This window comes from Bombus terrestris, chromosome 2 (genome assembly GCF_910591885.1).
Source record: "Bombus terrestris chromosome 2, iyBomTerr1.2, whole genome shotgun sequence".
Taxonomy (NCBI): domain Eukaryota; kingdom Metazoa; phylum Arthropoda; class Insecta; order Hymenoptera; family Apidae; genus Bombus; species Bombus terrestris.
Window position 1 is genome coordinate 14,324,403 of NC_063270.1, and position 16,625 is coordinate 14,341,027.

General features: G+C 36.2%; 4 protein-coding genes across 10 annotated transcripts in view; 1 reads left to right on the plus strand and 3 right to left on the minus strand.

The window, feature by feature from the left end:
• Positions 1–16,625, plus strand: part of LOC100649250 (protein Fe65 homolog) — a 150,081-nt gene that overhangs the window by 10,161 nt on the left and 123,295 nt on the right. For 5 of the 7 annotated variants that reach the window (XM_048414415.1, XM_048414414.1, XM_048414410.1 and 2 more), the window contains exon 2: positions 15,183–15,239. The exons of 1 other annotated variant lie outside the window; for it this stretch is intronic. The gene's annotated coding sequence lies outside the window, so the exon portion shown is untranslated. Of the gene's footprint in view, positions 1–15,089; positions 15,240–16,625 lie in introns of those variants that run through there. One more of the 7 variants, XM_048414411.1, reaches the window with a different exon arrangement.
• On the minus strand, positions 803–6,944 carry LOC100649441. The gene is made up of 2 exons (XM_048411226.1): positions 4,881–6,944; positions 803–2,939 (listed from the first exon to the last, which is right to left on the minus strand). Exons 1-2 carry the CDS (start codon positions 6,366–6,368, stop codon positions 1,446–1,448), a joined length of 2,982 nt encoding a protein of 993 aa, XP_048267183.1. The 5' UTR covers positions 6,369–6,944; the 3' UTR covers positions 803–1,445.
• Positions 9,801–11,709, minus strand: LOC100649871 (cytochrome P450 9e2). The gene has a single exon (XM_003393818.4). It carries the CDS (start codon positions 11,559–11,561, stop codon positions 10,071–10,073), a length of 1,491 nt encoding a protein of 496 aa, XP_003393866.1. The 5' UTR covers positions 11,562–11,709; the 3' UTR covers positions 9,801–10,070.
• On the minus strand, positions 12,563–14,246 carry LOC100649988 (cytochrome P450 9e2). The gene has a single exon (XM_003393819.4). It carries the CDS (start codon positions 14,142–14,144, stop codon positions 12,654–12,656), a length of 1,491 nt encoding a protein of 496 aa, XP_003393867.1. The 5' UTR covers positions 14,145–14,246; the 3' UTR covers positions 12,563–12,653.

The window sequence follows — 16,625 nt, forward strand, 5'->3', positions numbered from 1 at the left end:
TTTCTTCTTCATCGTTCTATGCCCTGCCTCGTTCTCTTCTTCTTCTATTCATAGAATGACGCCACACATTTTCGCTTTCCGTGTGCGCACGTGTTCTTTCCACTTTCTTGTTTTCCGGCAGGCGAACGTACAAATCGATCGGTCGTGAACAGGGATAAGATAGAAAAAGGACAAGGAACTGGCAGAAAGGAAAGAGAAAAAGAACGGAGGTACTAACCGGGAACGCGAGTGTATTGTGCTTCGCCTTGAAAGCGTCAAAAGGAGTTGCTCAAAGATACAATCTATCATTGAGAAAACTCAAAAATCGATCATTATTCGATTTACTTGTAAATTTATAAACAAGAATCTGGATATTTATTAAAATTGTTTCATATAATTTTGATGCAAATAATATGCCGAAATATATACTCGTTATGATATATAGAGGATGAAAAACTTCAAAGTTGGAAGCTAAAAGATTAGATTAGAAATTAATCTCTATTTCGCCTGTAGTTCACTTTTACTAAAAGTGATCTGAATTATTGCATAAACATTTGTAATCTATTGATAACACTTGTACCGCCTCAATATATCACAATTGTGTCATCAGGTTATGTTTTTCTTTTTTCTCAGAATTTTCATCATCTCTACAATTATCAGTTCGATATCCACAGTTCCACTCTTTTTTTTTTATGTCATTTGCAAAAAACGAAAAACAATCTTAAAGAATTACGTCAATAGTGTTACTATATTTTGTTTTATCTATTTTGTTACGAAAAATCACTCTTTTTTTAGTCGTATTACCGTGGATCAGTCTATATGATACGTTATAACAAAGGATTATTTATTTTCGAAAGTGCACACCAATTTGTCGCATCTTTCTATATACATATATTACGTAGCAGATAATACGATATATGTACTGTGTATATATAAAATATAGAATATGTACGCCACACACATACGTATATTTGACGCAGTTATGTATATATAGTCAGGGTGAACACGGGAAACCACTCAGAAAACTCGCTCGAGTCCCTTCGTTTTGAGACACGGAATATAGACCCGTATACGCACTCCCATAAATGCTATACGTCTAACTTTTTATTTTATTTTATTCATTCGTCTTTCACGCTTGCATCATGCTCAAAGCTTACATAACTTCCGTATCAATTTCGTGATGTTAAATTCCCTTCTATTACTAAGGTATATATATAAATATATATATATATATATATATAGAATGTCAAATCACAATTTATTATCAAGTAATAAAGGTCACTGTCATGATAACTTTATTTTTACCGATTAAAAGAAGCAACAGTGTAGTGATAAATATATTACGCCTATAATTATCTTTTCTTTATTCTTTTAGCAAACGTAACAATTCTTAGCCAACAGAAACTTCGTAGTATTGTACATCTAAATATAAACATATGAAAATGTATAAAAACTTTTCGATAACTTTAAAGCTTAGAGATATATACCCAAGCACCACCACGTGGGTGCGTTAGGAAATAATGCGGCGACATTTTCAATGGAAGTTGCATTTTTGGTGACAATTCCAATTTGTAGTTTCTCAATAAAGTAGCGAAACAAGCCTTCACCTGTAGCAAACCCATTCTCATTCCAACGCAAATTCTTGGTCCCTCACCGAAAGGAAGATATACCATTTTTTCTATAGTTTGCCTTCTCTCATCGCTGAATCGTTCCGGATCGAAAACTTCTGGATCAACCCAATAATTGGGATCGTTGTGCAGACCGTGAACGGATAGGAATATGTCAGTGCCAGGTTTCGCGCGATAGGTCAATCCATCGGATCCTTGAAGCTCGAATTCTTCCGTGCACACTTTATGCATGAAACCTAGAGCTGCGTGACATCTTTGAGATTCGCTAATTACTTGACTCATGTACGTCATCTCCTTCAACGCCTCGTACGTCAAACCGCCGTGCTTCTCGATCGTAGATATCACTTCGTTTCTCACCTTTTCTTGAATCTCTGGACGAGCAGCCAAGTCATATCCAACGTAATTCATGGTGACGCTGGATGTTTCGATACCATCAAGGTAGAAGGAAACTGCATGGGCTGCTACAATCTCTTCGGCGATGTGCTCTCCTGCTTTCTCCATGTCGATCATTAATTGAAGGAAATCTTTCCTAGGTGTCGATTCACTTCTTCTAACTTCCAAATTTTCAGCGACGACCTTTCTGAAAAATTGATCCACGTGTTTAGGCAGGAATTTGATTTTCAAAAAACGATTGACGGAAGGAAAGTGGAATCTGATTATAGATAATAATGATTCGGCGAATGCTTCTCCAGAAAGTTTATCGAATGCATTAGAACGTGGTTCATCTTCGAAACAGTGACCCTCGATTCCTAGGCCGGCGTTCGCCACAATTTCACCAGTGAATTTTAAAAATAATGTTTTTAATTCGATTTCGTACTTGTTGTTTCTTTCTAGTCGCCTGTTCAAGAAATTTTCGAATTTCTGACACACTCCGCTAATAGCTGCAAACAGGATCTTCAATCTCACGTTAGAAAACGCATAGGTTATACGTTTTCTTCCAGTTGACCATATATCTCCGGAACAGAAGAACGGATTTGTATATAAAAGAGGATCCGCGTCTGGATCGACATGAAATCCATTTTCGTGGAAGCTGGAGAAATTATTTTGCAGCACGATTTTCACTAATTCAGGGTCCCGAACGACTAGTGCCGGTACTATTCCTTTGTACACTCCAACCATACTGTAATCTTTGTAATCTTCGTATATTTGACGAATAAGTCCGGCAAGATTCATTCTTCTTATTACTACGGGTAATAAGTGGCCCACGATTGGAATACATCCTTTGGCAGTTGGAATTCCATTTCTTTTCCAATGATTGTATACCAAATACAAATAAAAACAGAATAGTAAGAACGCTCCTATAAGGAGCGTGACAAATGCAGAAGCCATAAGTTACTCACAGAGATAATATCGTTAAATTATTATTCGAAATCACAACTACTCCAACAGTTTCAAAAGCACAATGTAGAATGATCGTCGTGTTTCAGTTCAATTCGATTTAAGCTTTAATGCCCAAAATGATTCTCCCACTCTAGTTGCCTCAGTACGTATTATATTATGAAATCAAATTTTTCGGCCACAGTCGTTTATCTGAAAAATGTAGAAAGAGGACATATTGCATACTCCTATCTATTTCACAATTGTTGTGTTTTATGGTGATAACACTTTGAGGAAAACAATATAGTACATATACATATTATATATATAACTAATTACTACTGTTTACTAATTACTATTGTTTGATATCAATATATTTTCTAGATTAATAGTCTTTTTATGTAATTTATAGTTAAGAAAGGTCAGTATTTTCTTATAGAAATTAAGCATATGATTTCTCTACACTTCACTGACCCCACTGGGAATACCTAGTTGTAGTACGTAACAAGAAAAATTAATCACGTTAAATTAGATATATTCCTGCTAAAAAGTCTTAATCTTCCTTCAAAACACCTGTCAATATAGTAAACAATTGTGTAAGAAATATGTAGCAAATAAAATTTCGAGTGGCGCGACCTTGAAATATGCGAGCCTCATTCCTAAAAACTATACTACACTCTAAAGATACACCCTTTATCTAGTAGTCGATTGTCACATGCCACGCTTACGTCACGGTTATTTCTCTGTTGTGCTATTTCTTATCTGATTAACTGTGCATTGAGTGCAGCTATTTTATGTTATACCTCTACTGTTTATAATGCAGTCGTCATATCGAAGCAATGATCTTTATGAAAGCTACAGTAAGTATTATACAGATTCGTAATTTATCTTCCTTCCGCAGCAATACAGTCTGAAAGAGTGAGAGAGAGGGAAAGATTAGGATACCCGTTAGACTCTCCGAATGCCTGTTCGTTTTCACGCTAGCGAAATTATCTGAAAACTGTTTTGTTTCCCGAGAAACTCTTACTCTATTCCGTTTCGAAATGCAATAGATCAGACGAGACGAATTACCTGATTTTTCGGATTCTTGTTTGTCAACCTACCTCTTTTTTACATATTTCGTTTTAACTCAAATAAAATTGATGAATTTGTAATTTCGCCATTTACCATTTGGCAGTGTAATAAAATAACGAAGCGTTCTAAATGAATAATTTAGAGAGTAATTCTTCTTTATCTCTTCATAATTCTTCTGTATATCTGATGTCTCAGATACAAAAACTACATACTTTTAATCTTTTTACCTAAAACTTAAAAAATAAGAAATGAACATTAATAATCACATTACTTGAAATGTGGAATTTATGCTACTATATTTCACAGTTTACCTGAATCTGATTTAGGTTATACAAACGATTTAAAAAATGCCTGATTAAGAGACGAATCGGTATACCATAATGTGTATATATATGCAATATAGCTATATAAATAATATATATTTAACGAAATCATTGTACTTACCCAGAAACGCTGATCAGGGGAAATCAGTTCGGCAGTTCGAACGACTAGCTTTCTTACAAACGGGATATAGATCGGCACTCAACATACTCATCATTTATCTTATTTTATTTATTCATCTTCCATGCTCATATCGCGCTACGCAACTTCTATACCAATCCAATAATGTCAAATATTCCGCCGCAATAAGATATATATAATACGAAATCTTAAATTATCATAAGGTACACAACAATAATAGAATCACGATAATTTCCTTTTATTGTCATATGTTTTAAAAGAACAAAGAACATAGCATATACAATTACATTATTTTTTTACTTCTGTATATAGAGATACGTTTCCATGTAAAAATGTCCAACATAGCAAAAATAATAATTTGGCTTCGCATAATAGAATTTTGTATTATATAAACATAATTATGAATTTTTAGAAACATTATAGCTTAGAGATATATACCCAAATACCACCATCTATTTCCGACAGAAGATACTTCGGCGATATTTTCAGTGGCACTTGCGTTTTTGGTGATAATTCTAATCTGTAGTTTCGCAGCAGACTAGCTATACACGCCTTCATCTGTAGCATAGCCATTCTCATTCCAACGCAAATTCTTGGACCATCGCCGAAAGGAAGGAATGTCATTTTTTCTATAGTTTGTCTTCTCTCTTCGTTGAATCGTTCCGGATCGAAAACTTCTGGATCGATCCAATACTTTGGATCACAATGCAGACCCTCAGCGGGTATAATTATATTCGTCCCAGGTTTCGCACGATAGGTTAATCCATCTGAGCCTTGTAGCTCGAACTTCTCTGTGCATATTTTATGCATGAAACCTGCAACCGTGTGACATCTTTGAGATTCGCTAATCACTTGATCCATATACGTCATCTCCTTCAATGCTTCGTACGTAAAACCTCCGTGTTTTTCGATCTTAGACATCACTTCCTTTCTCAGCTTTTCTTGAACGTCTGGATGAACGGCCAAGTCATATCCAATGTAATTTAAGGTAAGACTGGACGTCTCGGTTCCATCAAGGAAGAAGGAAAGTGCATGGGCCGCTATAGCATCTTCGTCGACTTTCTCCCCTATTTTTTCCATATCGATCATTAATTGAAGGAAATCATTTCTGTATATCGGCTCGCTTCGTCTGATTTCTAAATTTTCTGCAACAACCTTTCTAAAGAATTCATCTAATCGTTTGGGAAGTAATTTGAGCTTCAACAAACTGCCAATAGCGGGAAAGTATCGCCAGATTAAACTTGTTAGTGATGCGACTAACGCATTTCCAGTAAGCTGATCGAAAGCATTAGGAGTTGTTTCATCCGCGAAACAATGACCTTCGATTCCTAAACCAGCGTTTGCTACAACTTCACCAGTGAATCTTAAGAATAACGCTTTCAACTCGACTTCGAACTTGTTCTTCGTTTCTAGTTGTCTGTTCAAGAAATCTTCGAATTTCTTACAGACCCCGTTGACAGCTACGAAAAGAACCTTCAATCTAGCGTTAGAAAACGCGTAGGTTAGACGTTTTCTTCCGTTCAGCCATGCGTCTCCAGCGCAAAAAAACGGATTTTTAGCCGCAAGAGGATCCACATCTGGGTCGATTTTGAATGCATTTTCGTGGAAACTCGAGAAATTACTTTGCAGCACGGTTTTTACTAAATTAGGCTCTCGAAGAATTAGTGTTGGTATTGTTCCGTTGTATATTCCGACCATGCTGTAATCTTTGTGCTCGTCGTATACTTTTCGGATAAATTGGCCAAAGTGTATTCTTTTCATCAATACGGGTAACATGTGGCCGAGGATTGGAACATATTCCTTAGCAGTAGGAATTCCATTTCTCTTCCAATGGTTGTACCTCAAATACAAATACGAACACAATAGTAGAAACAGCCCTGTAAGGAGCGTAAAAAATGCAGACACCATCTTCTACCGCAGTGTTGTCAGAGCACTATTCTGAATTACACTACTCGAACAGTCTCGGAAGCACAATGTGGAATGATCGGCGTATCTCAGTGGAATCCAGCTCAGGCTCTCATGGTTGAATCGTTTCCTCCCACTCCACTTGTTATCGTTCGAGTGTTTACGATCAAAGTATACGGTTATTTTTGTCTTAAAAATATAAAAGAATATTATATATCATGCCTTTACCTACATTCCTGTTATGTTTGTGTTATTTAATGATAAGGTGCGAGGAAACACAGAAAGGCAAATATATATATACATGATGGTACATGTATGTAGATAACATGACAGTTATAAGCGTATCATTTCAATGCCACATAGGCGTCATTGACAGGAACGGAGGTGTAAACGTGTCAAAATGATGCTCGTACCCTAAACGTTTGTATTATCTTCTGTCAATATCGCGTGCTAATGTAAGTAATTAATCATTGCATAGAGTGAACTATACTTACTTTCTAATATTTAATATTAGAATATTTCCTAAATAAACGAGCTTTAAGTAATCTTCAGATAAATAGCTTAATACTTGTTTATGGAAGTTAAATATATGATTCCAATTGGAAGAAAAATAGATTTAACCTTCACAGAATAGCTATAAGTGCACCAAATTCGACTTCGTTCTTGTTCTTCGTTTTTTGTCATCTGTTCAAAAAATCTTCGAATTTCTTACATACGCCGTTGACAACTACCAAAAGAACCTTCAATCTGACGTTAGTAAACGCGTAGGTTAGACGTTTTCTTCCGTTCTGCCATGCGTCTCCAGTGTAGAGAAACGGATCTTTAGCTGAAAGAGGTTCCACATTTGGGTCGATTTTGAATGCATTTTCGTGGAAGCTCGAAAAATAACTTTGCAGCACGGTTTTTACTAAATTAGGCTTTCGAAGAATTAGTGTTGGTATTGTTCCGTTGTATATTCCGACCATGCTGTAATCTTTGTGCTCGTTGTATACTTTTCGGATAAATTCGATAAAATGTATTCTTTTCATTGCTACGGGTAACAAGTGGCCCAGGATTGGAACATATCCTTTGCTAGTTGGAATTCCATTTCTCTTCCAATGGTTGTATTTCAAATAGAAATAAAAGCAGAATAACAAGAACAGTCCTACGAGAAGCGTGAAAAATGCAAAAGCCATCTTTCACCACGCACCGAAACAATGTTGTTAAAACACTATTACGAATCAGCACAAGTCTAACGGTCTCGAAAGCACAATGTAGAATGATCGACTTATTACTAAGCAATGAGACTTTAAACAAATGGCTAACTCTTGTATCGAAGGCATTTCTTTCACTTTGCTTGTTACGATGCATGTTATATACATGTATGCAATCAAATTTATCGATTAATGTCGGCTATCTCAAAAACTTATGTGAGAGATACATTATTTATGTTAATCCATTACTGAATTATTTGTTTTATAGTTTATCGAAAAATGGAATAATACATTGCAACGATACATGTATATGTAGTTGATTTTTCGTACATGTAAGCCATATGGTAACTGATAACCATACCACGTAAGCGCAAGCACGCGGAACGAAATAGTATTGCAAATCTGCATTGTCATCTCTAAATACCGCGAGGTTACTGAGAAACCTGATAGTTGTATAAAGTGAAATGAAAATTACTGCTATTTAATATGAGAATGTTTCTCAATTGAATAGCTTTTCTAATCTGCCGATAAATAGCTTAATGCCTTTTTGTGGAACTCGAATTGTTTTGTGGAAGACACGAAAGTAAAGGATATAACTAATTATATCGAATTATATATCTTCCAAAATCACTGATGCCTTATTTATAAAATCTATAAATACGCCTATCAGTTCTATAACACAGCGTTTCGCGAATAAAACCTCAAGTGATACGGCCTTGAAACATGCAAGCCTACAGTTCTGACTCTATATGTGATTTTAATGATACATCCATTACTTAAGTGGTTGTTTCCGCCACTATTATCCCTTGTACGTACTATGTTGTTTTTCTCTGAATTGTGCTTTATTATGTTTAACGCAGTGGCATTTTGCGAGTAATAAATTTTATGAAAGCTTCGCCAAGTAACGCCCAGATTTGTAATTTATTCTTCTTCCGCAATGATACATCCTGATATAGTGAGTGAAAGAGAGAAAAAGTGTTCCTCTGTCCTAGGCTAATGACTAGGCTCCACGAATTCTGTTAAGTTTTCACGCTAACTGCACGAAACTATCGGAAAACTGTTTTGTTTCCCGAGAAACTTTATCTCTATTCCGTTTCGAGGTACAGCACGCGTAATGTACGAAAGATAAGTAATGAAACAATACGTCCACAAGAATTTTCATATTTGATAAGCAACTTTTAGAAAGCAACCTTTTCTATTTAATCGCGTCAAACTATACGAAGCAATATGTAGCATTGATCGCATTTATTTTCACATAAATTTTGTATCGTAACCGTTCGGAATCAATGTGTTTTTTAATCTGTTAACCAGAAGAAACGAGTTAGCTGGTTACTTAAATTGCCCATTCCGTGTTTGAGTCCCCCTTTCCTCCCATTATTTATATGCCGTTTCACTTGGTCACAAATGATTTAAATGATCGCGGTAGGTCCAGCAGGGGCAGGATGGTTAGATTCCCAACAGCGGGCACACTCTAATACATGTTTACTATCGTTTATCATTCTACACACTGTTTCAATGCCGTTGTTTTATCACACGGTATGCGAATCACAAGATCGGTTAGATCGTAGCGATTAATTATGTATCACACCATTATCATAACACGATGTATGTATGAGCACAGCATATCCTATTTAAGATAATTTAAAACTCAATTGAAATTGATGAATCTGTAATTCCGCAATTTATCAACCGACGGTGTAATAAAGTAACAAAACACTCAGAATCTCTTATTTCTTTGTCTGTAAAAGTTGTCATTTTCCGCAATGTGAAATTGTCATATCTTATATTTGGTAATTTACCTGAGTCTCCTTCAAGCGACACAAAGGATTAAAAACAATTCCGATTAAGAAACGACTCAGTCAACAGGCCAATAGATCGCACATAAGTTACGAGACAACTAATAGGATATACATAGAAAATATAGAATGTGTATGTGAACATACATCCGTATATATTTGATACATTTGTATATATTTGACTTACCTAGCAATATAAGACAGGAGAAACCACACCGGAAACTCATTCGACTCCCTTTGTTCTGAAGCACAGGATATATATCAGCTCTCGACACACTCTCATAAATTCTATATATCGCATACTTTTTAATTTTTCACGTTCATACATCTTCCATGCTAATATCAAAGTTTGCTCTACTCCTGTATGAATTCGATAATATCAAATTCCCGCCGCAAGTGAGATGCATATAATTGCAAATCGCAATTTATTATAAAATGTACAAAAATAACATGGTTACGATCATTTTATTTTGCAATCTGTCCATTAAAAAAAGAAATAATGTAGTGACTAATACATTACGTAGAAAATTACAATATATATGTACTTCTTTATATAACACATAAAAATGTTTTACATAAAAATAGTCAATACAGCAAAAATAATAATTTGACTTTATGTAGTACAATTCTGTATTCCGATATTATATTGTAATAATAATATAATATTCTATAATATTGTAATATTAATACAAGCATTGAAAAGTTCAACGATAACTTTAAAGCTTGGTGATATATACCCAAATACCACCAACTACTTCCATCATAAAATAATTCGGCAATATTTTCAATGGGACTTGCGTTCTTGGTGATAATTCCAATTTGTAATTCCTCAGCAAACAAGCCAAACAAGCTTTCATCTGCAGCATAGCCATTCTCATTCCAACGCAAATTCTTGGACCATCGCTGAAAGGAAGAAATGTCATTTTTTCTATAGTTTGTCTTCTCTCTTCGTTGAATCGTTCCGGATCGAAAACTTCTGGATCGATCCAATACTTTGGATCACACTGCAGACCATCAGAGGATATGATTATATTCGTCCCAGGTTTCGCACGATAGGTTAATCCATCTGAGCCTTGTAGCTCGAACTCATCTGTGCATATTTTATGCAAGAAACCTGCAATCGTGTGACATCTTTGAGATTCGCTAATCACTTGATTCATATACGTCATCTCCTTCAATGCTTCGTACGTAAAACCTCCGTGTTTTTCGATCTTAGACATCACTTCCTTTCTCAGCTTTTCTTGAACGTCTGGATGAATGGCCAAGTCATATCCAATGTAATTTAAGGTAAGACTAGACGTCTCGGTTCCATCAAGGAAGAAGGAAAGTGCATGGGCCGCTATAGCATCTTCGTCGACTTTCTCCCCTATTTTTTCCATATCGATCATTAATTGAAGGAAATCATTTCTGTATATCGACTCGCTTCGTCTGATTTCTAAATTTTCTGCAACAACCTTTCTAAAGAATTGGTCTAATCGTTTGGGAAGTATTTTGAGCTTCAACAAACTACCAATGGAGGGAAAGTATTGCCAGATTAAATTTGTTAGTGATGTGGTTAACGTGTCTCCAGTAAGCTGATCGAAAGCATTGGGAGTTGTTTCATCCGCGAAACAATGACCTTCGATGCCTAATCCAGCGTTTGCTACAACTTCACCAGTGAATCTTAAGAATAACGGTTTCAACTCGACTTCGAACTTGTTCTTCGTTTCTAGTTGTCTGTTCAAGAAATCTTCGAATTTATGACAGACCCCGTTGACAGCTGCGAAAAGAACCTTCAATCTAGTGTTGGAAAACGCGTAGGTTAGACGTTTTCTTCCGTTCAGCCATGCGTCTCCAGTGCAAAAAAACAGATTTTTAGCCAGAAGAGGATCCACGTTTGGGTTGATTTTGAATGCATTTTCGTGGAAGCTCGAGAAATTACTTTGCAGCACGGTTTTTACTAAATTAGGCTCTCGAAGAATTAGTGTTGGTATTGTTCCGTTGTATATTCCGACCATGCTGTAATCTTTGTGCTCGTCGTATACTTTTCGGATAAATTGGCCAAAGTGTATTCTTTTCATCAATACGGGTAACATGTGGCCGAGGATTGGTACATACCCTTTAGCAGTAGGAATTCCATTTCTCTTCCAATGGTTGTACCTCAAATACAAATACGAACACAATAGTAGAAACAGCCCTGTAAGGAGCGTAAAAAATGCAGACACCATCTTCTACCGCAGTGTTGTCAGAGCACTATTCTGAATTACACTACTCGAACAGTCTCGGAAGCACAATGTGGAATGATCAACGTGTCGCAGTGGAATCCAGCTCAGGCTCTCATGGTTGAATCGTTTCCTCCCACTCTACTTGCTATCGTGCGAGTGTTTACGATCAAAGTATACGGTTATTTTTTGTTTTAAAAATATGAAAGAATATTATATATCATGCCTTTACCTATATCTCTGTTATGTTTGTGTTATTTAATGATAAGGTGCGAGGAAACACAGAAAGGCAAATATATACATGATGTTACATGTATGTTGATAACATGACAGTTATAAGCGTGTCATTTCAATGCCACATAGGCGTCATTGACAGGAACGGAGGTGTAAACGTGTCAAAATGATTCTCGTACCCTAAACGTTTGTATTATTTTCTGACAATATCGCGTGCTAATGTAAGTAATTAATAATTGCATAGATTGAACTATACTTACTTTCTAATATTTAATATTAAAATATTTCCTAAATAAATGAGTTTTTAGTAATCTACAGATAAATAACTTAATACTTGTTTATGGAAGTTAAATATATGATTTTAATTGGGAGAAAAATAGATTTAACCTTCACAGATTAGCTATAAGTACACCAAATTACACACTAGAAGAAAAATTGAATTATTCTAAATTATATTCCATCAGAAATCACTGAACCTATATTCAAAGAATCTGTATATATATATTTATTTCCGCGATAAAATATGTTGCTAATCCCTGTGGTTGATCGAACATTGCGATCGTTCAGGGTTTATTATATTTTTCACATGATTTGCTCGAAGAACCACCCACTAATGTGGAAAATGATTACTGGGCGATTGCTAAGAACAAAGATAATAAATAAACTAGCGAAGACGAGATCTAATTCGAGACAACAGGCTTTTATTGGCAAGGATAAGTGGCGACTACGAGTGTTGACTCGGAGGAGGATAACTAGAATTAAATAAGGCAAAATTTGAAATTGTAATTTATTATCAAGTAGAAAAAGATAGCAGGGATAGGCACCTGCCATTAAAAGTCGTAACAGTGAAGCCATACAATAACTTCAAAGCTTAGAGATATATACCCAAATTCCATCAGGTACTTCGGATAAAATATGGTTTGCCGAAATTTTTAACGGGATGTGGGTTTTTGGAGATAATTCCAATTTGTAATTTCTTAACAAATTAGCCAAACAAGCCTTCATTTGTAGCATAGCCATTCTCATTCCAACGCAAATTCGTGGCCCCTCACCGAAAGGAAGGAATGTCATTTTTTCTATTGTTTGCTTTCTCTCTTCGTTGAATCGTTCCGGATCGAAAACTTCTGGATCAATCCAATATGTAGGATCAGAGTGCAATCCATGAACGGATATGAATATATCGGTGCCAGGTTTTACACGATAGGTCAATCCATCTGACCCTTGCAACTCGGACTCCTCTGTGCACACTTTATGCATGTAGCATATAGCTGCGTGACATCTTTGAGATTCGCTAATCACTTGATTCATATACGTCATGTCTTTCAATGCCTCGTACGTCAAACCTCCGTGCTTCTCGATCGTAGATATCACTTCGTTTCTCAACTTATCTTGAATGTCTGGATGAATAGCCAAATCGTATCCAACGAAACGTAAAGTAACACTGGATGTCTCGACTCCGTCAACGAAGAAAGAAACTGCATGAGCCGCTACAACCTCTTCATCGATATGCTCCCCTGCTTTTTCCATGTCGATCATTAATTGCAGGAAATCATTCCTAGGTACTAGTTCCTTTCTTCTGACTTCCAGATTTTCTGTGACGATGTTCCTAAAGAATTGGTCCAATCGTTTAGGCAGGAATTTGATCTTCAAGAAGCGATTAATAGATGGAAAGTAGAATCTGATTATAGATACTAATGATTCCGCGAATGTATCTCCAAAAAGTTGATCGAAGGAATTTGCATTTCGTGCATCTTCAAAGCAGTGACCTTCGATGCCGAAACCAGCGTTCGCCACAACTTCACCAGTGAATTTTAAAAATAACGATTTCAGTTCGACTTCGTACTTGTTGTTCTTCTGTAGCTGTTTGTTCAGGAAATTTTCGAATTTCTTGCACACTCCGGTGACAGATACGAAAAGGATTTTCAATCTAACATTGGAAAACGCGTAGGTTAGTCGTTTCCTTCCGTTCGACCATACGTCTCCGTAACAGAAAAATGGATTTTTGGATACAAGAGGATCTACATCCGGTTCGATTTTCAACCCATTTTCGTGGAAGCTCGTAAAATTACTTTGCAGCACGGTTTTCACTACATTAGGGTCTCGAACAAGTAACATTGGCTTTATTCCTTTGTACATACCGACCATGCTATAATCTTTGTACTCTTTGTATGCTCCTTGAATAAATTTGGCAAAATTCATTTTTCCCGTTATTAGGGGTAACAGGTGGCCCATGATTGGAATACATCCTTTGACAGTTGGAATTCCATTTCTCTTCCAATGGTTGTGTTTCAAATACAAATAGAAGCACAATAGCAAGAAAGCTCCAACGAGGAGCGTAAAAAATGGATAAGTCATCCTTTATCAGCAGAAACGATATTGTCAAAACACTATTCCGAGTTAAAATTACTCTTGAACTCGCGATGGCACAATGTACAATGATGAGCATAGTAGATAGCAATCCACCTTAAACTCTCATACTTTGTGCGTTTCCCCTACTCCGTTTGCTATAGTGTGTATTATACGCGGTCGAACTGCTGATTTCTTATCGTTTGCTTTAAAAACAAAATATATCGACTGATAATGCGTTCTATAATACGTTTATCTATTTGTGATTTACTTTTATATTCTGCTGTGATAACACACTAAAAGAGAGAACAGTACATGTATGATATAAATCGCTGATGCTGCATTGTGTAATATGTAGGCGATACGGTATTAGTAGTTGTATCATTTCAATATATGTATATTTCAATAGTCATATAGGCATCAACGCAAGGAATGAAATTTTATCATTATCATGAGCGTTATCAATATCGAAATGTTGTGGTAGTTAATCTGTATTACTCCGTCCTAATATCGTGTGTTAATTTTAAAGATCTAAGAATCGTATTGAGTGAAATTAGTTAAATTACTCTCATTTGAAATTAAGGTATTTCCTAAGTTTTTCTAACCAATATATGGTTGACTAGCTCCTTTTTTGTGGAAGTTAAATATATCCAAAAATATATGGTCACTTTCAGAATAAAGATAAATTATTATTATTACTTTCTTGAATGCTGTACAGTTACACCAAGGAGTAAAAGAAGAAACTAATTGCATCAAATTATGAACTTGTTGAAATCAGTCAATATTTATACAAGAAGTTTATCGATATGTTAAACAATTTCTGAGATGATCATGTATATCAATTTAAATGGGTCAACCTATATAAATAAAATAAATTAGGTTTCAAGTGTTTCGACATTGAAAAATACAGGCATAAAGCTTTAATACTATCTATTACTGTAATGGATCAGCCATTATTTAATAGAATTCTTGCGTCATTGCTATCTCCTCTGCGTGTTAGTTCTTATTTAAATTGTGCATTGAGTGTAACTATATTTTCTGTTACAGCTCTACCGTCTTTAAAGCAGTGGCCTTTTCGAAGTTGTGAAGTTTATGAAAATTACGGTAGGTAATGCGCACATTCGTAATTTATCCTGTTTCAAATATGAGACATAATCCTTACTCTTTGTACGATATGAATATTAATAATTACATTACGCATGGTGACGCCTAAGATGAAAAGATACTATTATATTTGACATTTTTCCTGTGTCTCCTTCAGACAATACAGTTAGAGTTAAGTGACGATCCACTCGATAAATGAAATTATTTTTGAAACTCAAATCTTGAAAGAACAATTTAATTTAATAGAGAAGGAGATCGATCTCTCGGTGAATTTTGCGCTCGTGGAAGTCTGCTAAATGGAGCTTAGACTCAGATCGCTTCCGATAAGGTGTCCTCTCGCCTCTCTTTACCTCGCTGGTCTTTGCCAAAGGCAGCCTCTGGTAATTAAGTCGAGCCCACAGCAACGTCGCTTCCATTGTGTTGGGCAAATGGGCTGTTTAGCCCGGACACATGACTTCATCCCCCTGTTATTGTGCATGTACCGACGCAATCGATCACCACCCTTGCTTTATTCTCGCCATCTCAACCCCACCATCCTCTATCTCTTCTCCCTCTCTTTTTCTTCTTCGACTTTCCACCGATTCCGTTCCAACCCTCTTTTTCTCTGGGCTAATCCTGCCCTCCTTTCCATCAACCTCGATGTCTCGTCGGGCCTTCGATAATCGCGTGACATTAAATCGGAACGTTTAAACGAACAGGTAAAAAAAATGTACTCCGAAAGTTGATTCGAATAAATTCGGTTTGTCGTAATACGGAAAAGATAGACACTCGTCTCGTAGCCGAATGACAAAAACTCCCGTGTCAGTCTCTGTGCTGAAACCCTAGAAACATCCGGACGGAGGATTTGCTAGAACAAGTTTCCAGTTCGAGTCGAATCTGGCCGAATGAAACGTGATTCGACGGTAATAATACGTGGTGTATGTTTTCCCTTTTTCGAGTACATGCCGTCAAACAGTCTAGGCACAGATCACACACGAGAGGAAAACGAAAGTATTGTTCCATCAAGATACATTTTGTTTGCGTCGGCCAAGTGGCGCTCTGTCATCTCTTTGTACGTGTATGCGACCATCTCTGTTGAAGTATACCCGACTGAAAGATGGGAAATCCAGTTGAAACGAATTCAGGAAAATTCTCTCTAAGGAGTGGACGACGATTCGTGCTGCTTCCCCGCAAGAGTTTCTGCGAGCTCTTTGACACCGGATGCTTTGAAAACGTGCGACGAATATCTAAAATATGTCACTTTAGCGGTAACTATTTCCTTGGATATAAGCAGCACTTTTTGACACTATCGAGACGGAATTACTCCTCGTCCAAGATCGTGCTTTTTCCAGATTTTCATTCGAAGTATGAGATCTTTCCATACATACATACGTTACATACATAAAG

Coding starts and splice junctions, on each gene's coding strand:
- LOC100649441 (XM_048411226.1), bottom strand. CDS start 6,368: ATGGTGTCTGCATTTTTTACGCTCCTTACAGGGCTGTTTCTACTATTG. Junction 2,940..4,880: donor GGGTATATATCTCTAAGCTA/TAATGTTTCTAA, acceptor CTCTGTGAGTAA/CTTATGGCTTCTGCATTTGT.
- LOC100649871 (XM_003393818.4), bottom strand. CDS start 11,561: ATGGTGTCTGCATTTTTTACGCTCCTTACAGGGCTGTTTCTACTATTG.
- LOC100649988 (XM_003393819.4), bottom strand. CDS start 14,144: ATGACTTATCCATTTTTTACGCTCCTCGTTGGAGCTTTCTTGCTATTG.